The sequence below is a fragment of the Mandrillus leucophaeus genome, unplaced genomic scaffold, assembly GCF_000951045.1.
Source record: "Mandrillus leucophaeus isolate KB7577 unplaced genomic scaffold, Mleu.le_1.0 Scaffold398, whole genome shotgun sequence".
Lineage (NCBI taxonomy): Eukaryota > Metazoa > Chordata > Mammalia > Primates > Cercopithecidae > Mandrillus > Mandrillus leucophaeus.
In genome coordinates this window covers 241,535-268,117 of record NW_012104231.1, presented here as the reverse complement: position 1 = coordinate 268,117, position 26,583 = coordinate 241,535, and the positions used below count along the sequence as shown (strand labels likewise).

Here is a 26,583-nt window from a genome sequence, read left to right as displayed (position 1 = left end):
CCCGGGAGATGGAGGTCGCAATGAGCCAAGATCCTGCCACTGCACTCCTGCCTGAGTGACAAAGTGAGATTCCATCTCAAAAAAAAAAAAAAAAAAAATTGTGTGCATTGAAGGTGTGCAGCATGTTTGATAGACTTACGCAGGCACAGACAGACACAGTGACGTGATCCTGCACCCACTACTGCCACCCTGTAGCTGCCTCTTTTTCTTCTTTAGGGTAAGAGTGCCTAAAGTCTACTGTCTCGGCAAATGACATCTACAATGCACTATCATTAACGATATCGAGACGTTTTCCTCTCGTTCCTCTTTTGCCGGGTGAATTTTGAGAGTGGCATCTGTGGTTGGGTGGGCGGGGGCCAGAGCGGAGCCACAACTTGCCAGGGAAGGTTCAGGCATTCCCTCCCCCAGGCACATTGTTCCAGCTGTTCCCAGCTTCCTTCAGACGCTGACCTGGGATGATCTGGGGTTGCCTCCCCTGTGTGGTCCCCGCCCGCATTGCCCCAGTTCCCTGAGAAAAGCAATTTGTGTGTCTGGGAAGGCAGCTGCTGTCCCTGGCGCCTTGATGGCCAGTGGTTTCTCCCTTAATCCCAGCTCAGCCCTGGGCTTTCTCAGCTGCCTTTGTCAGAGAAGGAAATTGGAAAGCTGGGCTCTTGGAGGCTGCTCTGTGTACAGCACACACACGTGTGTCTCTCTGAGCATGCATCTGTGTAAACACAGTGCGAGGCTCCCCAGCTGGGGCAGGATGGGAGGGGTGGGGAGATCTGCGACCCCCCCGCCCGACTGGGAGTCCCCTCCCCAGCCTGGTACCCAGCACCTCTGGTGACAATCTCTAGTGGCCTGTGGCCTGGCTGGACACACCCTTTGACTTATCAGAAGTGAGCTGTCTTAGTCCATTTTGAGCTGCGGTAATAGCACACCACAGACAGGGAGATTTAGAATGAAGAGGACTTCATTGGCCCACAGTTCTGGAGGTCGGGAAGTCACATATAGAAGGACCACATCTGGCGAGGGCCTTCTTGCTGTGTCCTCACATGGCGGAAGGCATTGCGTGGTGAGAAGCAGCGGGAGAGAAGGTGACTGCTGTCATCCTGTCATCAGGAGCCCACTCCACCCTAACGAATCCACTCCCATCATAGCTGCATTCACCCTCCAGGAGGGCAGAGCCTGGTGACCTAATTTCCTCCTGAAGGCCCACCTCTTTTTTTTTTTTTTTGAGACGGAGTCTCGCTCTGTCGCCCAGGCTGGAGTGCAGTGGCGTGATCTCGGCTCACTGCAAGCTCCGCCTCCCGGGTTCATGCCATTCTCCTGCCTCAGCCTCCTGAGTAGCTGGGACTACAGGCGCCCGCCACCTCACCTGGCTTTTTTTTTTTTTTGTATTTTTAGTAGAGACGGGGTTTCACCGTGTTAGCCAGGATGGTCTCGATCTCCTGACCTTGTGATCCGCCGGTCTCAGCCTCCCAAAGTGCTGGGATTACAGGCTTGAGCCACCGCGCCCGGCCGAAGATCCCACCTCTTAACACAGTCGCATTGAGCATTCAGTTTCCAACACATGACTTTTGGGGAGACACATTCAAACCCTAGTATTCTGCCCCAGCCCCCAAATTCCTGTCCTTCTCACATAGTTTACATTGACTCCATCCAGTACCCACATCAACTCAAAAGTCCGAAGTCCAGAGTCTCACCCGAATCAGAGACCGGTGAGTCAGGCTTAAATGATCTATCTTGAAGCAAATCCCTGTCCAGCTGTGAGCCTGGGGAATGAAACAAGGTTCCTGCTTCCAAACTACGTGGTGGGGGGAGCGGGGGACAGATTCCCATTCCAAAAGGGAGGCATGAAGAAAGGGGCAGCAGCCCCAAGGAAGTTCAAAACCTAACAGGACAAACCACCTTCTATCCGACAACTCTAGAATAATCTTTCACTTGGTGTGCCAAGTGAGTGCTCCTGGATACGCTGGGTGGAGGCGGCCCCAGGGCCTCGGGCAGCACTGCTCATACAGCTTTGCACAGCAGGTCTCGGGAGCTGGAGCCTTGTCCTTGCTGCCCTCCCAGGCTGGCGCTGTACTCTGGTGATGCTACAGTCCTGGGGTCTCAACGGTGGCTCCACTTCCATAGCTCCACCAGGCGTCATCCTAGGGAGCTCTCTGCAGAGCCTCCGCCCCTGTGGCCGGTTTCTGCGTGGGACCCCAGGCTGTCCGTGCCACCCTTTGACCTCTAGGTGGAGGGCGCCATGGCTGCCGTTCCTGCCTGCCTTCCCTGCAGCTGCAGGATCATCAGTACCCGTGGGCACCGCCAAGGCCACACCCACACCCTCTAGAGCTCAGCCAGAGCTGCACCTAGGCCTGCTGGAGCCATGGCTGGGCGGCTGAGGGTTGCTGTGTGGCAATGTGGGGAGCAGACACTTGAAGGGGTGCAGGGCAGGGAGTGCTGAGTTCCTGGGCACCTCTTTGAAAACATGGCCCCCCAGGTCCTAGCTTGCCTCAAAGATCTCTGGCTGCCTCGGGGTCATTCTCCGTTGTCTTGTTGAATAGCACCTGGCTCCCATCTGTCAGAGCGAGTCCCTTGAGGAACAGTCACCCTGAAGTCGGCGTGGAACACAGAGGACGCTTGGGGCATTGGGGGTGCCTGACTCTGGCATTGCCAGGTCAGAAGCGGAGAGGAATCCCGCCCTAGAGAAATGAGGGTCTCAGGGCAGGAAGCCCCGTCCTGCAGGGAGCCGCTCCCACTGCTGCATTCACAGCCGTCCACGTTGCCTTTCCCGGGGCTCAGGCTGACCCAGGGGCCAGGAGGCCCTGTCACCATTGGGGTTAGAGTGAGGCCTGGGGGTGGTTGAGGCAGCCGGGCCGTGTGGTGAGGTGAGGGCCGGGGGAGGAGGGCCGAGTGAGCAGGTGCACTTGGCAGGGTGTCCCGTGGGTTCTGGGCTGCTGTGTGCGTGGGAGGACGCACCTCCTACCTGGAGGGAGGCGGGGTCTGGAGGCTGCAGCCCCGGGGCCTGACGGTGGTCCTGGCTGGGGACAGAACTTCAGCCTGGGGCTGGGGCACCTGTTTTTCCCTCATCCTTCCTAAATCCACCCTAGTCCCCTTGTCCTGACATCCACCTCCTCCCTCGAGTGGCTGTGACCTGACGGGCCTGTCTGGCACGCCCCTTTGGGGCGACGCGGGGAGCCTGGTGGTCTCGGCTCCTTTTCCTCATCTCGGTGTCTTCAGGTGCTTCTCGTGGCATTGGTCTGGAGGGAGCTGGTGTCTGTCGCTGGCTGCTGACCCAGGTTGCTCCTCTGCCTGGCAGTGCTAGGAGGACAGCCACTGAGGCCCTGCCACAGGCCCCCATTGCAGTCTGTGATCGTGACTCCCCAGGACAGCAGGAGCTGAGCCAGGGCCCCTTGTGCACGCAGCTGAAGGCCGTCCACACCACTGGGGTCTGGGGTGTTGGGAGGGACGGGCCGCGGTCTCAGACGCCCTCTCTCTGTCTCCCCAGGGCATGCTCATCGAGGGCCCGCCCGGTCCAGAAGGCCCCGCGGTGAGTATCCGGCTTTATCCTGTGACTTGCAGAAGGTGCTGTTGGTGGGGTGGGGTTGGTGACACCCCTTATATCTCCTGGATGGAAAAGAGGGGGGCTCTTCACTTTTGCAGATACCCTGGGAGCCAGCACTCTCCCACCCCCACCTCTGCCTTGGTTGGCCAGGTAGAAATCAGACCTTGCCCTGTGGCCCCATCTTTTAACTCCGCCCCAACTTTGTTTTAAATTGTAGGGTCTTCCCGGACCTCCAGGAACCATGGGTCCCACTGGCCAAGTCGGGGACCCTGGAGAAAGGGTAAGAGGTGGACTGTGTTTCCTGAGATCACACGAACTGTGAGGCTGCCCATGCCTCCTCTCCACACTGTGACCCGAGCTGTCCCTGCCTGTGGAGGTGACATGGAGACTTGTGTCTCCAAATCCCCCCTCACCCAGGCACTCCTCACACCAGCCCTGTTCAGATGTTTCTGGGGCTGGCTGTGGCTATGGGGAGAGTGGGGTCCCTCAGGGCTCAGGGAGCCTGCCAGTGCTGAGCCCAGACGGTGGTCCCGGGAGCTGCGGTTGTCCAGCAAATGGCAGCAGCCGCAGTAAACACAGCGGATGGCTCCGGGGCCTTTCCCACTCCTTGCCGCTGGGCAGCCATACTATGCGGAAACTGCCACCCTCCTTGCTGGGTTTGGGAACTGGACCTGGGGGTTGCACCTGGCTCGCAGGCTCAGAGGTGTCCTCGGTATCCCTGGCCGCCGGAGGAGATGGAGGGACAGCCGCTCCCCAGACGCCACGATTTCCTTCTGACACCTGGTGGGCGCTCCGAGTACTGCGGCCTCCTGGTGTCCGGTGGGGCGCGAGTTCTCTCTTCTTCCTGCTGTTGAAATGAATGTGGATTTGAGTGCGAAAGGACTAAGAACTGATTCCTGAACGGCTGCGTTGTGGGTGGGAGAAACAAGGGCTGCGTGCGGGTGTTCACGGTTGTTCATGTCAGGGACCTGCCTGCTGTCCGGGGCAGAGTGAGGACCTTGTGGGTGTTACTGTGGGCGGATGCAGGGCAGGGTCTGGTCCTGTGGGAAAGTGGTTTGTAATGTCAGAGCGCGGTGGCTAGGGATGCTTCCCAGGCTACTCCACAGGAAGGCGTTTGGGGAGTGTCTTGTGCAGTGCCTGGTGGCTTTGCAGCGGTGCTCAGGAAAGGCGGGGAAGAGCCCGGGACAGTAAGTCCTGGCCTTGAACCTGGAGGTTCTTATGGGCGCTCAGTACCCCTGGGAAGCTGGGAAGGTGCAGGACAGGTGAGGTCAGGCAGCAGGATGCAGGGGCAGACGGCGGCAGCCTTTGTGGGGGCCAGAGCCAAGCCGGTGGGGATGCTTGCCTGGGGAGGAGATGGGAGCACTGAGGCCAGCCTTTGGAGGAGAAGGGTTCAGGTCAGCTGTGCGGGAGGAGGTTGTTGTCGTTCTGTGTGGCCGGGTGACCTCTGAGGGCAGTACGCATCAGACTGGGCCACACGGTAAGATTCTCTGCCACGTTGCTTTTCACGGTCAGGGATTTGGGGGCCCAGAAGAGGCAGGTCTTGTTCCATGGCAAGGGCCGTGGCAGGAAGCGGGGTGGGGTGGGGGCTCGGCTGGCCCCTGGAGCACGAAGCTTTCACAGCATCCCCGGCGTGGCAGCCACATCTCCAAAACTCCAGACAGGCAACAGCCAGCAGCCACTGCTCTTGCTCAGCCAGGACCGGCATGATTGGAGCTCTGCGGTGGGGGCTGCAGCCACCCCAGCTCACTCTGGAGCCCCCTCCCCGCAGATTCGTGTGAGATGGGGCGATGGCCAAGCTCCCCCTCCACAGAGCCACCTGCGGATGGGCCCACAGGTGTGGCTGGGTTCCTGTGCAAACGAAAGTGTATTGCATGGCACTGGGGGCTGGTTTCTCTCCCAGACATTGGACAGGGTAGTATCCACAGGGCACCCAGATTCTGGCCAACACACAGGGCACCCAGATGCCAACTGACGCTGCCTCAGTGGTGTTCCAAGGCTCCGTCCTCCTTCTATCCATCCAGCATACAGATTTGTACAGAGTGCTGGGCACTGGTCTAGCCTGGGGATCTCAATGGTGTGAACCAGAGGGGTGGGTTCACACCTCACCACGCGGTCCCTGCCTATGGGCTGATCCCGACTTGGGGTCACTGGTGGGTGGCCCTGCCAGTGCCTTGTGACACCGTGACCAGCCCAGCTGCTGTGGAGGAGCCAAGGGACCTGACTGGAGAATATCGTTCGTTTAGGAGCTGGTCTTCCTCCAACTCACATCAGGGTCCAGGAGCATGAGGACTGAGGTTGGGGTTGGCAGAGGAACCAACTCCTCCAGGGTCTGCATCCGTGGAGTTGGAGGAGAGACCTGGAGCCCACCAGCCTCCCCAGGGCCCTTCCAGTAGGGAGGGGTGCTGGTTCCAGGAGCTGAGAGCTGCCCACCCCTCTGGGTCCAGTTCCGGTCGGCCTTGTTCAGGAAACCATCCCTGTTCCCAGCTCAGCGTCCTCTTGATGCCCAGATCTTGCTGGATGCCCACTAATCAGCTGTGCAAGATCACTGACTGTGGGGTGGATCCCTGCAGCGCTGCCTGCAGTGGACCGGGCTCAGGTTCCTGTGCAGTGGAGAACCAATGTTTTCTCTGCCCTCAGGGGGTTGAGCATCTGGGGCCTCCAAAGTGAACTGACAAAAGACAGATTCACAAGAGAAGAGGCATACGAGTTTAACACTTTTAATCTTCTATGCACGGGGGCTTCACAGCCAAGAATTAAAAACCAAAAGAAGTGCTTAGGCTCGGGAGCATATATACCATTTTAACAAGCAATAGGATGTGGAGAAGCGGCTAGACCAAGGAAAGGAGGGTTTGGGCTTCGAGGGGTGACAGATGGTAGGCAAGTGACTCCACGGGGGAACAAATGGAAGATTAAGGTTATCTTGGCAAAGTCTGTTGATGCAGATTCTTCGGGCTGGCCTCCCTCTCAGGTGATAAGGGGTGTTTCCCAAATTCTGATAGAGAAGCAGAGGCGGGAGGGTGGTGTGGGAGGAGGGGGTAATGCCCTGCTTTTAGGCAGAAAGGGGGAGGTAAGAGAACTCTTCTTGCATCCATTGATTCTTATTTGGCTTCAGCACAAAATAGTCCTGCAGAGGAGTGGCATGCTCTGTCCCCTCCGTCTGCGTGGCCTCCTGTGCCTCTGTCTAGGAGGGCCTTTTCCCTGTGGTCTGGAAGAACCCTCTTCTCCCTGATACCCCAGACCTCCCGCCTTGGGATTCCCCAGCCCTCCCTCCCTTCCCCAAGGGCCGTCTAGCCGTGACCGGTTTGTGCCTTTTCTTCCTCACCAGATGGTGAGTTCCTCAAGACAGGCCTCACTTCTGTGCCCTTCCTCACACCCTGCTCCCTGTGGGCAGCCGTGACAATTGGCTGGGAACCGTCTGTGCACCTGTGGCATGGCATCCCACTGGGCATCATGCAGCCCTGACCAGCCGCTGAAGCCCGCACCCTGTGCCTCCACTGACTAGCCCTGGGCATCGCTTCCTTCACACTGTCTGGTGGGCCCTGCACACTCTCCCGCTGCGCCCCTTGGACGACCTTCCATGCTGTGTCTGCATTCTAGCACCTCAAATCCCTTCTTGCTCTGATGCCCATGGCTGCCTGCAGGGACCGGGGTGTAAGGAGAGGCACAGAAGTGGGGCCTGCCTTGAGAAACTCACCATCCAGTGAGGAAGAAAAGGCACAAACCAGTCGTGGTTAGACGGCAAGAATTAATTAGTAAAGGCATTGGAGGAAGAACTGGGAATCCCGAGATGGGAGGTCTAGAGCGGCTGTGTCTGGGTGGAGAAGGGGCTCGAGCCATCATCCCATCCAGTTTCTCCCAGATGACTGGTGAGCAGGTGCACAGCTGGGGCCGTGTGCAAAAGCCCGCAGGGAGATAGAGGTAGAACTGGGGTTGAACGCAGATCTGTGGCAGAAGGAAGGTGGCCACTCTTACTCTGAGGTTCAGAAGAAACCAGAGAGAGCTGGGAGTTCCCCAAGGGAGCTGCGAGTCAGGTGGCCATTACCCAGCCCCTCTCTGGCCTGGGTTTCTTGTGGGTCTGGCTTCCGTGCCACCTGCCAGTGCGTTTCTGTAGGGGCTGACTCTTTTGGGCATCTGGGAATATAGTCAGACATCAGTGGGTCTGAAAGCATGAGGTTAGGCATTTGTGAAGGTTCCCTGTGATCCCATCGTGGCAGTGCCGTGCCCCTGTGGGTCGCTGAGCAGGTGGGGGAAGGAGAGGGCTGGGGGCCATCAGTAAAGATTCAGGCCCCAGTGAGTCCCGCCTTCCGTGGACTTCCAGGGCCCATACCTGCTAGCCTCGATAGAAGCACCCGGAAGGCAGGCGCCACCTTGGTGCTGCTTGTGAGCGCCCCCTACATCCATTTGCGTGTGTGCCCCAGAGCTGGTGCCCATGGATGTTTGTGCCTAAGAAATGTTCTGTGTGATCAGAGCGTCTTTGAGGCGAGTCCCTTCCTTTCGCTTCCCTGTATGCGCCTCTCTGAAAGCCTTGCACCCCAGGCACTGCTGTGTTTTAAGGCAGCTCCTGAATACCATCCAGTGTTACTGTGGATTTGATTGCATTTTTCAGGATGCTGTGGCCACACTCCTCCTGAATCTCCGCGGTCCACTGGAGAGTTTAACGTTTTCATCTAGAAATACGCTTGCTTGCCGGCTAATTGACTCCCGGAAGCTCCCGCTGGTGTTGACCAGCCGCTGATCTATTGCCCTTAAGATAGACTTTACACAGATCTTTCCATTTGCAGCATGTTTATTATTTTTGGGTAAAGTAACGATCTGCTTTCTGAGTCTGTGGGCAGGTCCCACCCTCCGCGAGGCCTGGATCCTCCTCTGGGAAGCCCCAGGGATTCAGTATGCAGGTTTCTCTCCCAGCCGGCCCAGGGTCAGAGTGGAGGCAGTTTCCCAAGCTTTCTCCAGATTGCCACACAGGGGCACCTCGCTGCCTGCATAATCGGATGCATTTGATGCCTTGGGAGGAGCCCCCCCACCTTTCAATGACCCCATTAGGTTCAGAAGCAGCCTGGCAATAATGATGCTCCCCAGCACTGTCTTAGCCCCTCCTGTCACTCAGCAGGGGCTCAAACTTTCTCCCCCTCTTTTTTACGTGTCCAGGATTAGCCTTTCTCATGGGATGTTGCATGAGTGCATTTTTCTGTGCCTTGAAAAGGTTTGTATGTAAGCCGTGCCCTGAAAAACAGCAGTCACTCCCTCCCAGCCAGAATGTGTGGCTCATCTCTCCATAACAGGTTCTGGTGTGGTCTCCCCAGGACCAGCCTTGGGGTGATGCCCTGCTGTGCCATCCCCTCCCCATGGCGTGTTAGAGTTACACCCAGGGTGGGATAGGACACAGGCTAGATCACTGGCAACATGACAAAGAGAACAAGTTCACTCATGAGCACGTGGCTGCTGTCCAACTCAGAAGGAATTAGCTTTGTTTTCCTGGCTCCCAGGCTCCCGTGGACGGGACATGCCAATCGTCTCTCCTTGTACTTGGAAGTGTTCAGGACATCTTGCAGAGCTGCTCAGAGAGGTTCACACACACACTTAAGTACACATGCTTGCACACTCACCCACACATGCACTCACATTCACATGCACTCATGCACACACACACTCATGCCTACATGCACACACCCATACATGCACACACGTACATACCCACACACTCATGCCTACATGCACACACCCATACATGCACACACGTACACACCCACACACTCATGCCTACATGCACACACCCATACATGCACACACATACATACCCACACACTCATGCGTACATGCACACACCCATACATGCACACACGTACACACCCACACACGCACACTCATGCATATATGCACATACCCATACATACACTTACACATGCATACTCACCCACACCTGCACACACACTCATGCACACACTCACCCATATTTGCACATGTACACACACATTCACACACATTCACACACTCATGCATGAATGCACACACCCATGCCTGTGTGCACACACATTTACACACATATGCACTCACATCCTTGCACACTCATGCACACACCCATACATGCACACACATACACACACACGTACACACATTTGCACACTCATGCATGTATGCACACTCATCCATACACACACATGCACACACACTCATGCACATGCTCACCCATACATGCACACACACCCCCACACATGTACACACACATTCACACACGTATGCATGTATGCACACACTCGTCCATACATGTGCACACACATTTACTCACACATGCACTCACACACCTGCACACGCACTCATGCACACGTGCACACACCCAGATGCGCGTGCACACACACACCCCTACACACGCACCCATGCACCGTCTGGGTTCACCTCCACACAGCGGCCGTTCCACGGAGGCTGGTTTGCAGGCTTGTGTGCCCGCATCCCCAGCAGCCTGGTCGTGAATGACTTGTGGCCATTTTGAGTCTCATTTATCTTCAAAGCTTTGTCCCCCGAGGCCACTGATAGGAACGTGTCCAAGCCTCAGGTGCCCTACCAGGAGATCTGTGGGAACTGTGGGTTTCCCTGCTGTAGCGCTGGAAGCAGTGTGTGTCTCCCAAAGTGAGCTCGGTGTCGAAAGGAAGATTCATTGGAGGGTGTACGTTCTCATATGGAAAAGAAAATCAAGTACAGTTTGTGGAGAGAGAGGTGAAGGGAGCAAAGGCCTCGGGACATTTCTAGAGTGAAGGGACAGCTGGCAGAAGCCTCAGGTCTGGCCTCAAGCGCACTGTGCTCTCGGAGCCGATGCGGGGCCTGCCAGGGTGTTCATCACGGTTGGTTAGTGGCAGTGGCCGGGTGCGTCCAGGAGTCTTTCTCGGGTGGGCCCCTCGAGGCCGTAGGTCTTACCCAGAGCCCTGGTTATTGGTGGCCTGTGGATAAAGAGCCCCTCCTGTGGATTTTCTGGCTGTTAGTTCTGGTCGAGGGGTGCGGTCTGAGGCATCAGGCCTCTTGACAGGGCCCCCCACCTCCAGTCTTTTAGACGGGCCCTAAGCCTCCTGGAAGGGTGTCTAGGTCCTGGAAGGGGCTCAGTAGGTACCTGTCAATGAATGAATGAAACGTGGGTTCATTTCTTTGGGATCCTCGGACAATTGATGACCAACTTGGGGTTTAAAGCAACAGAAGTGTCTTCTTAGTTCTGGAGGCCAGAAATCTGAAGGTGTGGGCCGGGCTGCGCCCCCTCTGGAGGCTCCAGGGGAGGCTCTTCCTCACCTTTTCCGGTTCCTGGCGGCCACTGGCCGTCCTCTGTCCCCATAGCTTGCTGGTGCATCTCTGCAGTCTCCGCCTCTGTCTTCACGCGGCCCTCCCCTGTGTCTCTGTCACTGCCTCCCCTCCTCTTCCCTTCCAAGGACTCGTCATTGGATTTAGGGCCCAAGATCTCATCTCAAGATCCTCAGTCCCATCCTCAAAGACCCCAAGTAAGGGCACAGTCACATGTTTCAGGAGCTGCACGTACCTTCAATGAGGCATCCTTCAGCCCACCGCACGTGGTCATGCACGGATTCCGCACAGCCAGGAGACGTCCAGAAGGAAGTGACCACTGAGAGCTTCTCTGGGCCACTCCCGAGCTGTGCCTGCCCAGGGTCGGGCCTGGACAACCACACGCACACAAAGGCTCTGGAGAGGCACCTGCTTGCTGTCCTCCTGCTCCAGGTCTTTCTGAGAGCGGAAGGGAGCTTCTCAGCACCAAGCCTCCTGCGGGCCTACAGCTCCTCCCAAACCTGCCACCACCATGAAGAGAAAAGGCTCGGGATTCTGTGCTCACCGCTTTGACCCAAATCCCAGCCTGGAAGGAGGCCTTGTGCCTCTCCCCTGAGGCTGAGCCGAAGGCTCGTGGGGACAGTTTCACATGCTGAATCTGCAGTGGCAGAGGAAGCCACTTTGTGAGGCATCTGGTCATCCGGCCCCATCGTCTCTGTGCAGAAGATACCTGGACGTCCTCAGGAAAGAAAACGTGTTAGATACCAGTGGTGCCTGCATTTGGAAGTTGGTGCCTGATTTCTTTTCCTGGTGTAGGTGTGACACTGAGAGCCCTTCTGTGCCAGGGCCTTCAGAACATTGCTGTTTGACCATGTTAGGGCACGGATTGGGGGGCCAGCTAATGGAGTAGCAGGAAATTCACACTAGCAAATAGCAAAGGCAAGGTGGGATTTCTTATTTTGCCGTATTTTGCCAGTGGCTGGAGCCGAGCAGCATCCCCATGACCTGTGTGTCGCCTGCTGGAGCGCTCCCGTGGTGTCTGACACCCGCCTTGTCGCAGACAACAGCCACATCACTGGCCCGTGCTTTGTGTTGTGAAATTGGAAGTGCGACTTCGAGGGGTAGCCGTGTCTTTCAGCCCGGGGGTCCAAGTCTTTCTGTTGGAGACCACGGGGCTTGGCAAAAGGCTTGCTGACAATGTTTCTAAGTGATGGCAAATGCAGGTTCATGTTGGTGGCCATGAGGACTTGTGTCAAATTTGAACACTTCAGAAGGGTTCATGGAGGTGGCGACATTCTTTCCTTTCTTCTCCACACTGTCTCCTTCTTCTAGGACTTCATGTTATCCTTGTTCATCTACGTTCCGATTCTCTGGACTTGTTCCGGTTGTCGGTGACAGGCAGCATCAGAGGGAAGCTGCTTTCACAGCCCGGAGGCTGGATTTTTACCACTGTGGCTTAGAACAGGCAGGGAGGATGCCGAAACGAGGGTCTTTGGAAATGAACAGCAGTGGACAAGGAGTGGCCTTGAGGAGACTTCCTGGCTTCCTACAGCAACACCATGTGAGCAGGAGCATGCATGCACAGACACACATGCACACATATGCACACACATGCATTCCCACATACAAATGTGCACACACTCACACACAACATGCATTCACACACATGCACAAACATGCATGCACACACGTTCATACATGCACACAATGCACACGTGCATTCACACATTCCACACACATGCATTCATGCACACATTCATTTACACACATGTACACACTTACACCACATGCATCACACACATGCACACATGCATTTACACATGCATGCACATGCACACACATGCATTGATATAGTCACATATGTACACACACATGTATTCACACATATTCGTACATGCATACACAGTCACACACATGCACACACATTGATACATTCACACACGTACACACATACACTTACACACATCCACACACACACCCACACACACATGCACACACACTTACACACATGCACTGCCCAGACAGCAGTTCATCCTTAGGAGACACTGACCCTAAATTTTAAATGCAAGGTTTGGTTTGGAATTGATTCCGACACAGGAATCTCAGCTGTAATAAGCAGCTGTCAGGATTGGAGGTCAGTGACAAAACCTGGGTGGCAAACATGTTCTGGATCTTTCTTTTTTAAACGGAATTTTTGTCTTCTGAGAGTGTTTTCCAAAATGGCAGTTGGGGGCAATTTGGCAGTATCCATTAGCAATGAAGAAACATACACATATAGACATTCTTTGACCCAGCAGCACTGCTTTGAGGGACTTGCCTAGCGGAATATGTCAGCACGTCTCTCAGGCGGTGTTTGTCATAATGCAAACTGGAACCAATCCAACGTGCATCGGTGGAAGACGGCTTCAATAAACGATGAGTCCATTGCGCCTGGGAGATGCCACAGATGTTGCCAAGGAGATCTACAGGGATAGGTCATGATTTTCAAGAGCAAATTGCAGAATATTTAGGGACAGTACCATTAAAAAGAAAGAGGCTGGGCGCGGTGGCTCACGCCTGTAATCCCAACACTTTGGGAGCCCAAGGCGGGTGAATCACGCGGTCAGGAGTTCAAGACCAGCCTGGCCAAGATGGTGAAACCCCATCTCTACTAAAAATACAAGAATTAGCCAGGCCGGGTGGTAGACACCTATAATCCCAGCTACTCGGGAGGCTGAGGCAGAGAATTGCTTGAACCTGGGAGGCAGAGGTTGCAGTGAGCTGAGATTGTGCCACTGCACTCCAGTCTGGGCAACAGAGTGAGACTCCATTTCAAAAAAAAAAAAAGAAAGAAAAGAAAGGAAGGAAGAAAACTCCAAAGCCACACAGCCTCACAGTGACGAATGTGTTAGTTAGTGTGTCCAGCATGTGCGTCTCCATCTTTGCCTTTGCACTTACAGAACTTGAGCACTGGTTACATCCAGAGATGAAAAGGGATCTTCCTCTTTCATTCTATAAATCTGTACCATAAGACATTTCACACGAATTGGAGTTACTTCTGCAATAAAAAAACAACCAGTAAAGAAAAGGCAGGCAAGTTTAGGTTCAGGCCCAGATGGCTCCACAGCCTCCTGGACAGTTCCAGAAGAACCTCTCAGGTTCTTGGTCTTCCTGGCTGGGAATTGGGAATCCATCGTGGGTTTCCTGGCCGGGAGTGTCTTGCTCGGGTGGTGTGAACACACACGCTCAGTGTAGCTGTTCCTGATTTGGAAGACTGGAGCCAACACCCAGCCACTGTGCTGCAGTGTAGTTGGTGGCGGCTTTTCTTACTGGGGAGAGGGGGTTAAGCTCCCATCTCTATGTAAAACAAGCCTCATCTACTTTAAACTGGCTGGGAATCTGCTTGCTTTTGTGAAATAGCTTTGCGATCAAATGTTATTTTGAAAATAAATCATCTTACTTGTTTCACATGCATATAGTGGTCTGAAGCTGGCTGGAATTAGTCTAGAGAACCCAGTCCTAGGGATGTCTGTGTGGGTCCTGTGTGAGAGGCCAGGTTGGCCGGGCGTGTGGAGGGCACTGTGCTGTTTGCGTGTAAATGGGTTCTTGAATTTGCTCTGGCTGAGTGTGTGTTCTGCCGTGTTGCATGTCTGTCCACGTAAGTGACTGCTCCGTCCCAACTTCCATCCGAGCAGGCACACGCGGGTTGCTTGGAGGCCGTTAAGGACGAGCGCCCACTAGGTGCAAGAGGCACTGGGCCTTGAGCCTGGAGACCTTGTTTCCTGTTGGCTGTGGAGACCTGGAAGGGGCATTCCTGGAGCGACAGGAGCCTGACACTGCCTCCTCACCTCCAGGCTCCTTGTCTCTGCCTTGAGGCCCCAGCGGACGCCTGCTGGGTCTCCCGATTCCCCTAGATCCAGCTCAGACCTCCCTCCCTTCTTATCTCAAGCCTTGCCGATCCTCTGAAAGCCCACTCCCTTCTTATCCGTGGCCTCTGAAGCCCACGGCCGTGCCCCTCCCTTCTCTGGGCTGGGGTTTCTGAAACATTCCTGCCATGGGATCTTGCAGCTTCTGTGCGTGTCCAGTGCGTTTCCCGGGCGGGCCGTTTCTCTGATGCCCTCATTCTCACTGCAGCCCGGCCCCAGCCTGGTTGCACTCTGACTCATCTCTCTTGGCCCCTTGTCTGCAGGGCCCCCCTGGACGCCCAGGCCTTCCTGGAGCCGATGGCCTGCCCGGTCCTCCAGGAACCATGCTCATGCTGCCCGTAAGTACCCTCATCGGTCAGAGGTGGGGAGGCAGCTGGGGCAGGTGGGCTCCAAACCAGACCCTCCGAGGCTGCGCCGTCGCCAGAGAGGCCTGTGGGCCCCGTCTCAGCCTGCGGTCTGGCCTGGGTGCCACGTCACTGCTCCCAGAGTGACCCTTGTCTTGCACCTGCAGTTCCGGTTTGGAGGTGGTGGCGATGCGGGCTCCAAAGGCCCCATGGTCTCAGCCCAGGAGTCCCAGGCACAAGCCATTCTCCAGCAGGCCAGGGTGAGTAGTGCTGGGTTCCCAGGGGCCTGAAGGGGACAGAGCCCAGCCCCAGGGGCCAACAGGAGTGAGTGAGTCAGGCTCAGAGCCCAACTTGGAGGGAAGCAGCTGTCCTGACCCCAGGGTACCTGCTTGCTGGGGTCAGGAGCTGTGGGAGCGTGCAGTCCTCAGTGTCCAGTAGGGACCCCGAGAGCAAGTCAGTGTCCAGTAGGGACCCCGAGAGCATGTCAGTGTCCAGTAGGGACCCCGAGAACATGTCAGTGTCCAGTAGGGACCCCGAGAGCTTGGGGACTGTTTGGGGAGTTTTTCAGGGTTCTTGGTCCATGCTGAGGGTCTGGGTTCTAACTTTACAAGGGGCTTCTGGGCTCCTCCACCTCTGACCCAGTGAGCCCACCTTCCACCGTTTGTGACCTCTGCCTCTGTGCTAGGCCCTCTGCTGGGATCCAGAAGTGAAGCTGGAAACCCACGTGGCTCCTGGAAGGGGCTGCCTGGGCTATAGCTGGGCTGAGCTAGGCTCCTCTGGGAGAGAGCCCTTGGGCCCCAGAGCCCCTCGCTCTCAGCCTGGGGGGTCCTAAGGAGCAGGGTCCTCAGAGGAGCACTTGGTTTCCTATCGTGAAGCAGCTCATCGGTGGCCTGTGTTTTCTGCAGACATGGCTCCGGACTGCCGATTGCCCACAATGAGTGTAAACACTGCCCTGTGGGGCGGGTGAGTGGGTGGGTAATCCTCCAGCACAGCACAAGAAAGCTGCTCAGTAATCCCTTGTTTGAGAAATATTTATGCAGCTCCCACAGCAGCCAGAGTAGATGTTAATGATCAGAGTGCTTAGGTAATTACAGGACAGTGTAAGCACGGAGTCGTCACCATGGAGCAAATTGCCTGAATGATGGAAGGCGGTGTGCGGCGAACCCCGCTACCTGCCACTGGGTTTATGGGCCTGGGCCTGCCTGGCTGGCCTTTTATCTTGTGTATTTTAATTGAAACCAAACGGGCGATAGGCTATGAGAAGATTTTATAATGCTAAACAATCTCCTAAAATTCAGATGGCATCTGCCAGGGAAACAGAGTCACTTAGCAGCAGCAGAAGCGGCTCTGTGGGAAAGTGGTGGGACCTGCGCTGGGGCAGGTAGGGGCCACATTCAGATGGGGCAGGTGGGTTCCTACCCTCCCAAAATACTTTCCTGGTGGCTGGGAGTGCTTGAAGCACCTCCCATATGAAATAAAATATGTCATGACTCAGCTTGAGCTCAGGTGTAAAATGTATTCCTCACGCCCAGCCCAGAGTAAGAGGCTTATTTCAGACTTAGCCAAGGGTGATGGGCTGGGAGCAGGCCCTCTGTGTGGGCTGGAGAGACAGGAAGGAGGGATGGGGCCCATCCTCCAAGGGAGGCAATGGGGGCCCACCGGCTTCCACCTCTGCATGTCCCACGACACTCCCATGGATGCTGAGAGCCCCGCAGAAGTGGGGGGGCTGCTGGGGAGTCATCAGACCTCCTGTTCCAGAGTCTCCTGTCGTTTCTGTGTTCAATCTGCCTGTTCCCTCCTGCCACATCTCACAGCTCAGGTGCCAGCAAACCGGGGCACCGCTGCTGGGGTCCTGTCTCAGCGTGTCTCACTTTCCTTTGCAGTTGGCACTGAGGGGACCAGCTGGCCCGATGGGTCTCACAGGGAGACCCGGCCCTGTGGTAAGTCATTGGCAAATCTGAGAGCCGGGCGTGGTGTGAGGATTGGCCCACTGCCTGTGTCCTTGGCGGACAGTGGCAGGTGGCCTTGGAGTCCTGTGGACACAGGGCAGCCCTGTGTCCAGTGTCTATTCCCAGGAGGGTGGCCAGGGAGACCAGGGGCCTCTCTTGGTGCTGCTCCAGCCCCCTCGTTGGTGGGGGGTGGGGATGGGTGACTGTGTCTCGAAGTCACTTGAGGGAGTTTAGCGGGGTAGAGCTGACATCCGCGATCCCTGGGAAACAGCCCCCAACTCCATCCTGAATGGAAGGAGCTGGCAGGAATCAGAGCAGGAGGCTCCTCCTCACCCCTGCATTGGAGCTCCAGGCTCTCCCTGCAGAGACCACACTATGAGCTGTCACCAGAGGAGTGGCTCCTTGGAGGGATGGAGTCCTGCTGCAGCCAGGGGCCTGGGGAAGTCCCTTGCACAGGCTGTGGCTTTGCCTTGTGGACCAGGGGCCTCCATTGATCTTCATAGCTCTGTTCCAGAGTCGAAGATAGCTTAGTGTGGGGCAGAGCACAGGATTTCCAGCCTCACCCGCCCCCGCCCTGTGGCCTCAACTTAGCTCCCATCTGGGGTGCTCGATTCATTAAAAAACATACAGGCTGGGTGCGGTGGCTCAAGCCTGTAATCCCAGCACTTTGGGAGGCCGAGACGGGCGGATTACGAGGTCAGGAGATCGAGACCATCCTGGCTAACACAGTGAAACCCCGTCTCTACTAAAAAATACAAAAAACTAGCCGGGCGAGGTGGCGGGCGCCTGTAGTCCCAGCTACTCGGGAGGCTGAGGCAGGAGAATGGCGTAAACCCGGGAGGCGGAGCTTGCAGTGAGCTGAGATCCGGCCACTGCACTCCAGCTTGGGCGACAGAGCGAGACTCCGCCTCAAAAAAAAAACAAAAAACAAAAAAAAAACAAACAAAAAAAACATACAGCGTGTGCCCAGGGACACTCAGGAGCTGGCAGTGTCAGGCACAGGGGCTGGGTTCCGGGGCCCCCAGGGAGGAGTGTGGGTTTACAGGGACACAGAGGAGTTCAACACTGCAGGGGCCCTCCTGGCTTTGCCGCCTGCTGCTGGGTCTAGGCTCGGTCCCCTCCACACAGGGCCTGACTCAGGGCTGGCCTCCCACGTCTTGGGGATCTGGCCTTGAGGAGCTCGTAGCAGGTGCACATGCTGCTGGAAGCTTTGGGCTGTAACAGACCATGGTCAGGTTCACCCTGGAGAGAGAAATGTCTCCAGGAGCTCTGTGGTGTTTGCTGGCCCCAATGTCTAGAATTTTATTCCCGATTAGGAAGAGATCCAAACAACTGCTTTTCCCCGCTCCTGGAAAGTCATTGTTCCCCGGTTCTGTTCGAGGCAGACAGGTCGCGCTTTGTGTGCTGAGTACTGTGGCCGAAGCCCTGTCCCCTCCCCCACCTCCTCCCCTGCCACCCCCAGTCCTTCCTGTGTTCCCGAGTCCCCACCTTGAGCAGACGTTAACCCACACCGTGTCTCCCTAGGGTCCCCCTGGGAGCGGAGGTTTGAAGGGCGAGCCGGGAGACGTGGGGCCTCAGGTACGTGGGATCCTGGCCTTTGCTGTCTGGTGGGTGCCTCCCGTTTTCCGGGGGCAGCGAGGGCGAGTGTGGAGGGCCCCCAGCTGCTGCATGTTTCCAAGGAAATTTGGGAATTGTCATTGCTTTACGCAGTGCTGAGGGTGGAGCACCATGAACTCTGATGCCTGCGGCAGAAATGAGCCGGCTCTATTCTGTCCCTGGCCTTCACTCTGGGCAGCAGATCCGTGCCCCGTGCCCGAAGTGCCCACATGTTAGTGGCTTGGACAGCCAGGCATTACTGGCGGGGTTGATGAGCACGGGGACAAGGCTTTGCTCTTTCTCCTGAGAAAGGTGGACTCACCACTGACCCTTTGTCTCTTACTCCTGGCAGGGTCCTCGAGGTGTGCAAGGCCCGCCTGGTCCGGCCGGGAAGCCCGGAAGACGGGTGAGTGGTGCGAGTGTGCGTGGCTCAGTGACAGCGGTGTGGGCGCTGGAGGAGCCCAAATCTGGGTTGCGGGTGCCCCCGACAGCCAGGCTGGGCTGCATGAAGCCAGGCGGCTCCCCTTCTTGTGATGGGTGTGTCCGTCCCCAAGGCCACCTCTGAGCCAGCTGCCTAGGAGGAGCGCTCTGTGTCCTGGACGCAGACACAGCGGACCAAGGCCTCTGTCCTGGGCTCATTCATTTAGTTTAATAAACATTTCTAATTCAAGAAACTTCCTAGGCCCTTTGGGAGCAAATGTTAAGAAGACAAAACTATCAGCGGGCCTTATATACTTTGGGCAGCGTTGGGACTCCAGAAATGGCCCGACTCAGGGGTATGGGCGGGCCTTCCTGCACCTCACTTCCTGCACCTCACTTCCTGCATCTCACCTGCTGTCTTGGCGCCTGGAATTTTCTCTCTGGTGTGTGGTTCTCTTGGATGGAACTGGTTTGTTTGCACATGACCCTGGCTTCTAAAGGAGGATACACGTTTCCAGAGTGCTGACCACCACCCGGACAGGCTGGGACAGGCCCTGGGAGCCCAGATTGTGTTCTCGAAAGTGGACCTTTTCCACCAGCGGACATTTCTGGTGAACAAGAGAAATATTCGGTGCAGGGTTGGATTTGTTTCGGTGTGGACCTCTTCCCAGCATGTTGTCTACCTAAGCCACCCTTGACTGCTTTAGTCTGAGTCAATAAGGCAAATATGGGCCCTTCCTTGGTGGTTCTGGATGCTCCTGACTCGGGGAGCAAGCTGTGGTTAGTGGGTAGAAATGACCCGAGAAGCTGCAGTGTGGCAGGTCCGAGGGTCTATGCAGGGATCTGGGCATGAGACAGAGGCCTGGGCTGGATAATTCCAGGAGGATTAGCAGCTCTGGAGTTGACTCTTAGTAGACAATTGGGCCATTTATTTGGATCTGATGCTGAAAAATGTGTTAGTTCCTTAAGTTGTTTTTGCGTGTCTCAGTAAATACTTACCACCCAGTTTCTCTAGAGCTCGTTTCCTAGTCAGGGTGAAGTTAAAACCTGGAAAGAGAGGAGACGTGGGAAATGCTGTGTGACATGGCCAGCGGCAGAGTGACGTGGTGTCGGGCCATGCATATGCGTGTGTTTTAAGGCATTAAGTCTGCCCAGAAGATCCACTGCAGAAGAAAAGATGGTGGTGAGAGAGGGGCTTGGAGCTGAGGGGTCGACTCCAAAGTGGTCTGAGCAGCCTCTTCCGTTCTTTGCTAGCATTTCCTGCAAGGAACACTCGCTGGTGGATTGTAGAAGCATCTGGGTGCTTTGCAGGGCCGGGTCGTGCTGTGAAATCCCGTGAAGTTTTCTGACAAATTTCCCTTGGTTTCCAAAAGTGTTGGGAAATTTAGAAGTGGGCCCCTCCATTTGCCGCTCAGGGAGATGCCTTTTTGGGGAGCACGGAAGCACAGACTGTCTCCTTGGGGTCTGTTTGGATTTCTGTCTTCTTGCTTCTCTGCTGTTCTCTGGTGCCGCCTCGTCTGTCTCCGGTGCTTTGAGACCCAAAGCTGCCGCCCTCCAGATCTTCTCTCTGCTTGGTGGCGGGTTGGGGGCGAGGGCCTCATATGAGGAGGAGCCCATGGAAAATGGAAGCGCAGGGTGGCGGCCCTCTGTACTCGCTGGCTGGGGGGCCTCGTTGGCGTGGAGGTTTGGTTGAGTTTCATAGAGACTCTGTTCCCCTGGAGGGCTCTCCCTGTGGTGAAGGTGACGCTTGCACCATGGGCCCCGGAAGGTCTAGGTCCCCTCTTCAGCCCCATGGCCAGTCAGGTGGGCACCGTGTCCTTGGCTGTGTGTCCATGGCTGGCCGTCAGGATCGGGACATGTGCTCACCATGCAGATGCTACCTCAGGTCGCTGTGCGGTCTGAGTGAGACCGGGCCTCGCTTTGGGCCTGGGCCTCTTCCTTAGTCAAGTGCACAAACCAGATGCATCCTTTCTGTCCTTTCTCTCACCTGCACGTGCTGGAAAGGAGCTGTGCTGTCTGTGATGTCAGCGGCCTGCACTCGCCTGAGTCCTAAATTCATGGTCCCCCAGACTGACGCAGCTCCCCCAGCCTGGTCTCCTCTGCCACATCATGGCGTCTTCTTAAAGCGCAGGGGCAGTGGCGTGATCCCCCTTTGGCGATCTGGGATGACGTGGGCCAGAAAGACCAGCCCCGTGTGTTCCATCTGTTGGTGTGTGGGGCGCAGAACAGCCCCCGCCTGGGCTCCCGGATCTGGGTCCTCTCAGCAGCCTGGCCACTCGGGCTGTGACCTTGGGGGTGGGCGTGGCTTCAGTGGACCGCTCAACTTGGTTTACTGGAAAACCATGGCTTGGGGGTCTCCGTGAACCAGGGGCTCTTTTGCATTGACAGTTTTGCCTCCTCTGTTCCAGGGTCGGGCTGGGAGTGACGGAGCCAGAGGAATGCCTGGACAAACTGGCCCCAAGGTAGGCCACCCAGCACCCTCCTGGTGCCCCGGCATCACCGTCATCCCTGGGGTCATGTTGATGATGAGACCACAGTGCTGGTTATGTGATGACTGTGATTATGAGGACAGGTGGCTCCGTCACTGGCATTTGACGTGAAGATAGGGTTGGTGGGTGAATTTCACCAGCGAGCGTGACAGCTGCAGTTCATTTCCATAAGGGAGACATTTGCTCCCTTCCAGCAGTGGCGAGCAGGGATGGGGGTGGGATCCCAACTGTGAAAACCATCCGTGGCTGTGCAGGTGATGAGGCCACATGTGGGGCACAGGCGGGGCCTATGGCAAGTCCAGAGGCCAGGAGGTCTTATGCAGTTGGGCTCCTGGGTGTTGTGGAGGTGAATAGATGTTGCCCGTGGCTAAAGGCAGGCCTGTGTGTGTGGCATGAACGAACCTGCACCAGGCACGTGCCGGCTGTTGCTGTTGCCACCCGTGCCTGCCCACTGCTGTGCTCAGTGTATCCACCCCTCTGCCCCAGCATTGCTGTGAGCATTGCCCCGGGCTTGGCTCACCCATTCTCCTCACCTCCTGGAAGCATTTGTCCCAGGCCATGGGGAACAGGGGAGATACTGACCTTCTATGAAGCGTGCACCTTGGGACGGCAGCTGTGATTTGGAGATCGGAGACCGGGTCACCAAAAAAAGTGCCAGGGCTCAACTACACCTGTTCCCTCTTCACGGGCGTGGATGAACGCTGAAGTGCATCGCGTCAGTCTCGAGCTAGTGAGGTGGCCCGGGGTGACAGGAGGAAACGCAGTCTTGTTGACTGTGTCTCAGAAGACCATAGTCTTCTTTCAATAACATGACCGAAAGCCTGAAATGTCCCATTGTTGACATCACCCCACATTGGTGTGCACACCCATGAGACAGGGCACTGTTCCCGGGCTCCAGGGCATGCAGAGGAGGGGTCGGCCAGAGAGCCAGGATACCTGAGGGTAGCCAGTGCTGGCCCGTCCACCAATGGGCACGCGTACCTCCTGCGCGTGGGCAGCCCTTTGGCACTGTGGATGCAGCCACTAGCGGACGCACACGGGGACCCTCTCCTGGGGCCTCCCTGGGGTGGGGGAGATCAGCGGCAGACACTCACACACACAGGACACTGCGGCGTTCGCCAAAATACCGTGTGACTAAGGATCCATCGGGTCCTGCGGCATGGGACTTGGGGACGAAAGCCATCTCGCCCTTTGCAGCCCGTGTTGGTGTTTGCAGGGGAAGAGGCTGGGATTGTAGATGCAAAGCGGGGGCCTATGGGGAGAGGGCTGGCCAGTGGGGTTCAGGGTGCGTAGATGCGGCGTGAAACATGGTCCAAGGCGGGGCGGCCATCACATCACGGGCTGTCCGTGTGTGCAGGGTGGCCTCTGAGGCAGCCTTTCTGTCCCTTTTGCAGGGTGACCGGGGTTTCGACGGCCTGGCTGGGTTGCCGGGCGAGAAGGGCCACAGGGTGAGTATCTCCTCTGCGAGAGACGGGCATGACGATGGGCAGCAGAGGTGTCTCTTGGGAGGTCCTTCTCCTTCTAGGCAGCCTCAGATTTCCTATGGGGTCAAGTCTCCGCCATTCCAACAGTCACTATACAAACCTCACAGGAGTCAGCAAATGGCAGTGAGCCCCAAAACGATGTCTTTGTTGATAAACCAGCCCAAAGGAATTGGAGCTCTTATCTATCTGCAGCTTGTGACAAGTGAGCCAGACGGGCCGACCCACCTGAGGGCGTGAAGGGGGCAGGGAAGGAGCCCTTCCTTTTAGAGATCTGTTTCATGGAGTCCTTGAACATTTCAGGGAATCCAAGCAGCTGCCATTTCAGGGGCGGCCAAGGACACTTTGCAATATTAAAGTGGTGGTCCCAGGGGGTCGGGGACAATCTCAAGTGGCCATGAGGAGACCAGGTCACCAAAACCTGCCAGGTGTCTATCTGTTCCCTGTTAACGGGCATGGATGAACTTGAAAGTGTGTCCTGTGAGTCCCGAGCTAGTGCAGGGACCTGGGGGTCTTCCTGGCTGTGCCGTTTCCTTGTGGTTGTTGGAGAACATAGATGTGGTAGCTTTGGATAAACAGCAACAGCCAAGCCCCTTGAATCTTCTTGCATCTGTCTCAATAGACTGTGGTCTTCTTTCAACAACAACGTGATGGAAAGCCTACAATCTCACGCCTGTTGACGAGGTGTGGTGGGGAAGGCCTGTCCTGGCCACCCGCCCTGCTTTCTCAGGCCATTTGGGGGCCTGATACGAGGGCTTTTCACAGCTTGTCAGATGTTCCTTCTCTGACCTGCTTTCTTTGAGGTAGATTTCTTTGATGGCTCCTTTATATTTTAGCACATCGAGGACATACAGGCACATATGTGCATGCACACCCTCACACACATGCATACTCATCCACATACCCCCAGACGCATACACACATGCACACACACCCATACACTCACACACATGCATACACAGGCCCCCATATGCACACACACACCCACACGCACACACATACCTAAACACCCACACCCCCGACATACACACATGCACACCACCCACATGCATACACACACACCCCACACACACATACACACATGCACACACACACCCCACACACACACGCCCACACACGCATACACACACGCACACCACTGCCATACACACATACACATGTGCACACACATGCATACACAGGTGCACAGGCTCCACATATACCCACACTGACACATGCACACATACATGCACATGTGTACACACCCCACACCTGCACACATACCCACACATGTACACTCATACCCCCACACCCACATATGCACACACGCTGCATACACGTGTACATATCCACACACATTGTACATGCACACACACATGTACACACATGCACACCTATACACACATATGCACCCCCATCCCCCCACATGCACACAGGCATACACGTGCACACCGCTCACATACCCCGTACACGTGCACTCACATACACACATGCATGCACACCCACACATACACGCACTCATGCACACAAGCATACACACCCACACCCCCTCCACATGCATATACATATGCACACCACCCACACATATGCATATACATGCGCACAGGCACCACACATACCCCCACTCACACCCACATGCACACATACCTGCACATGTGCACACACCCCACACATGCACATACCCCCACACATGCACACTCATACCCCCACACCCCCACATGCACACACATGCATGCTGCACACACATACATACCCACACACATGCACACACACATGCACACCTACACACACATATGCCCCCATGCCCCCACATGCACACATACATGCACATGTGTACATACCCCACACATGCACACACACCCATACACGCACACACATGCATACACAGTCCCCCCACGCGCACACACACCCACACACATAAACACCCACACCCCCGACACGCATACACACATGCACACCACCCACATGCATACACACCCACACACCCCCCACACACATACATGCATGCACACACACACACCCACACAAACACGCACACACACGCATACACACATGCACACCACCCCCATACACACATACACATGTGCACACACATGCATACACAGGTGCACAGGCTCCACACATACCCACACTGACACACACATGCACACTCATACCACCACACCCACACATGCACACACGCTGCATACATTTGTACACATCCACACACATTGTACGTGCACACACACATGTACACACATGCACACCTATACATACATATGCACCCCCCAACCCCCCACATGCACACAGGCATACACGTGCACACCCCCCACATACCCCTGCACACTCCACCCACACACGTGCACTCACATACACACATGCATGCACACCCACACACGCACTCATGCACACACGCATACATACCCACACACCCTCCACATGCATACACATATGCACACCACCCCCACACACATACACATGTGCACACCACCCACACACATGCATATACATGTGCACAGGTGCCACACATACCCACTCACACCTACATGCACACATACATGCACATGTGCACACACCCCACACATGCACATACCCCCACACTTGCACACTCATACCCCACACCCCCACATGCACACACATGCATGCTGCACACACACATACCCACACACATGCACACACATGCACACCTACACACACATATGCCCCCCATGCCCCCACATGCACACATACATGTGCAAACATCCCACATACTCCTGCACACTCCACCCACACACTTGCACTCACATACACACATGCATGCACACACACATAGGCACCCACACAGCCACCCACACCCCACCGCTCTGTCGATTGTGCCCGTAAGCACGGCCCACTGCCCTCCATGATGCCTTGAGAAGGGGCTTGGCTGTTGCCGTTTATCCAAAACTGCTGCATCTGTGTTCTCCAACAACCACATGGAAACAGCACGGCCACGAAGGCCGTCCCTGACTCAGCTCCAGCCCTTTTGCATGACTGATGAGCACATATTGAGCGCCCACCGCGTGCGCACTCTGAGGCTGCAGGCAAGCGGCGCTCCCCGAGGGTGAGGCTACTTCACCTGGAGGACTTGGGCTGAGGATAGCTCAGACCTAGGCTTAGTGTCCTGAGGCTGCCTACGTGGGTGGCCCTGCCTGGCCCCGCAGGGTGCTCCGTCCAGCACCCTCCTATCTTCAGGCCATCGTGGCGAGACTCAGGTGAGCGTCTGCAGCCTGCATTAGCCCAGCCGAGGCACACGTGATCTCCTAAGGAACCTTCCCCCATTTTGGAAGGGCCTTTCGAGAGCTTGGGAATCTTACTGTCAGAATTAGAGAAAAACAAAGTGTGGACCTTGGACAAGCCCCTCATGACCTGCTCAGGAGAGGCTGACGTTGACCCTTTCACTTCCTAGGGTGACCCTGGTCCTTCCGGCCCGCCAGGACCTCCGGGAGACGACGGAGAGAGGGTAGGTATTCTGCCGTCCCTCCGACTGCTCCCGCCTGCCCTGCTCCTCAGTGATTTGGGCAGGAAAACCGCAGAAGAGAGGCCTATGGTGTGGGATCGGCCAGCTGCATGTGGAGGGCCAGCTGGGAGAGGGCAGAGGGGGATTCCCAGTGGGCAAAACGATTGATCAGAT

General features: G+C 56.2%; 1 protein-coding gene across 1 annotated transcript in view; it reads left to right on the top strand.

Annotated features, from left to right (window-relative positions):
- Positions 1-26,583, top strand: part of COL5A1 (collagen, type V, alpha 1) — a 185,901-nt gene that overhangs the window by 45,629 nt on the left and 113,689 nt on the right. The window contains exons 10-19 of the mRNA XM_011991540.1: positions 3,473-3,514; positions 3,747-3,809; positions 14,958-15,032; positions 15,206-15,298; positions 16,922-16,978; positions 18,512-18,565; positions 18,936-18,989; positions 21,412-21,465; positions 22,887-22,940; positions 26,359-26,412. Coding sequence (XP_011846930.1) covers positions 3,473-3,514; positions 3,747-3,809; positions 14,958-15,032; positions 15,206-15,298; positions 16,922-16,978; positions 18,512-18,565; positions 18,936-18,989; positions 21,412-21,465; positions 22,887-22,940; positions 26,359-26,412 — 600 coding nt within the window. The remainder of the gene's footprint in view (positions 1-3,472; positions 3,515-3,746; positions 3,810-14,957; positions 15,033-15,205; positions 15,299-16,921; positions 16,979-18,511; positions 18,566-18,935; positions 18,990-21,411; positions 21,466-22,886; positions 22,941-26,358; positions 26,413-26,583) is intronic.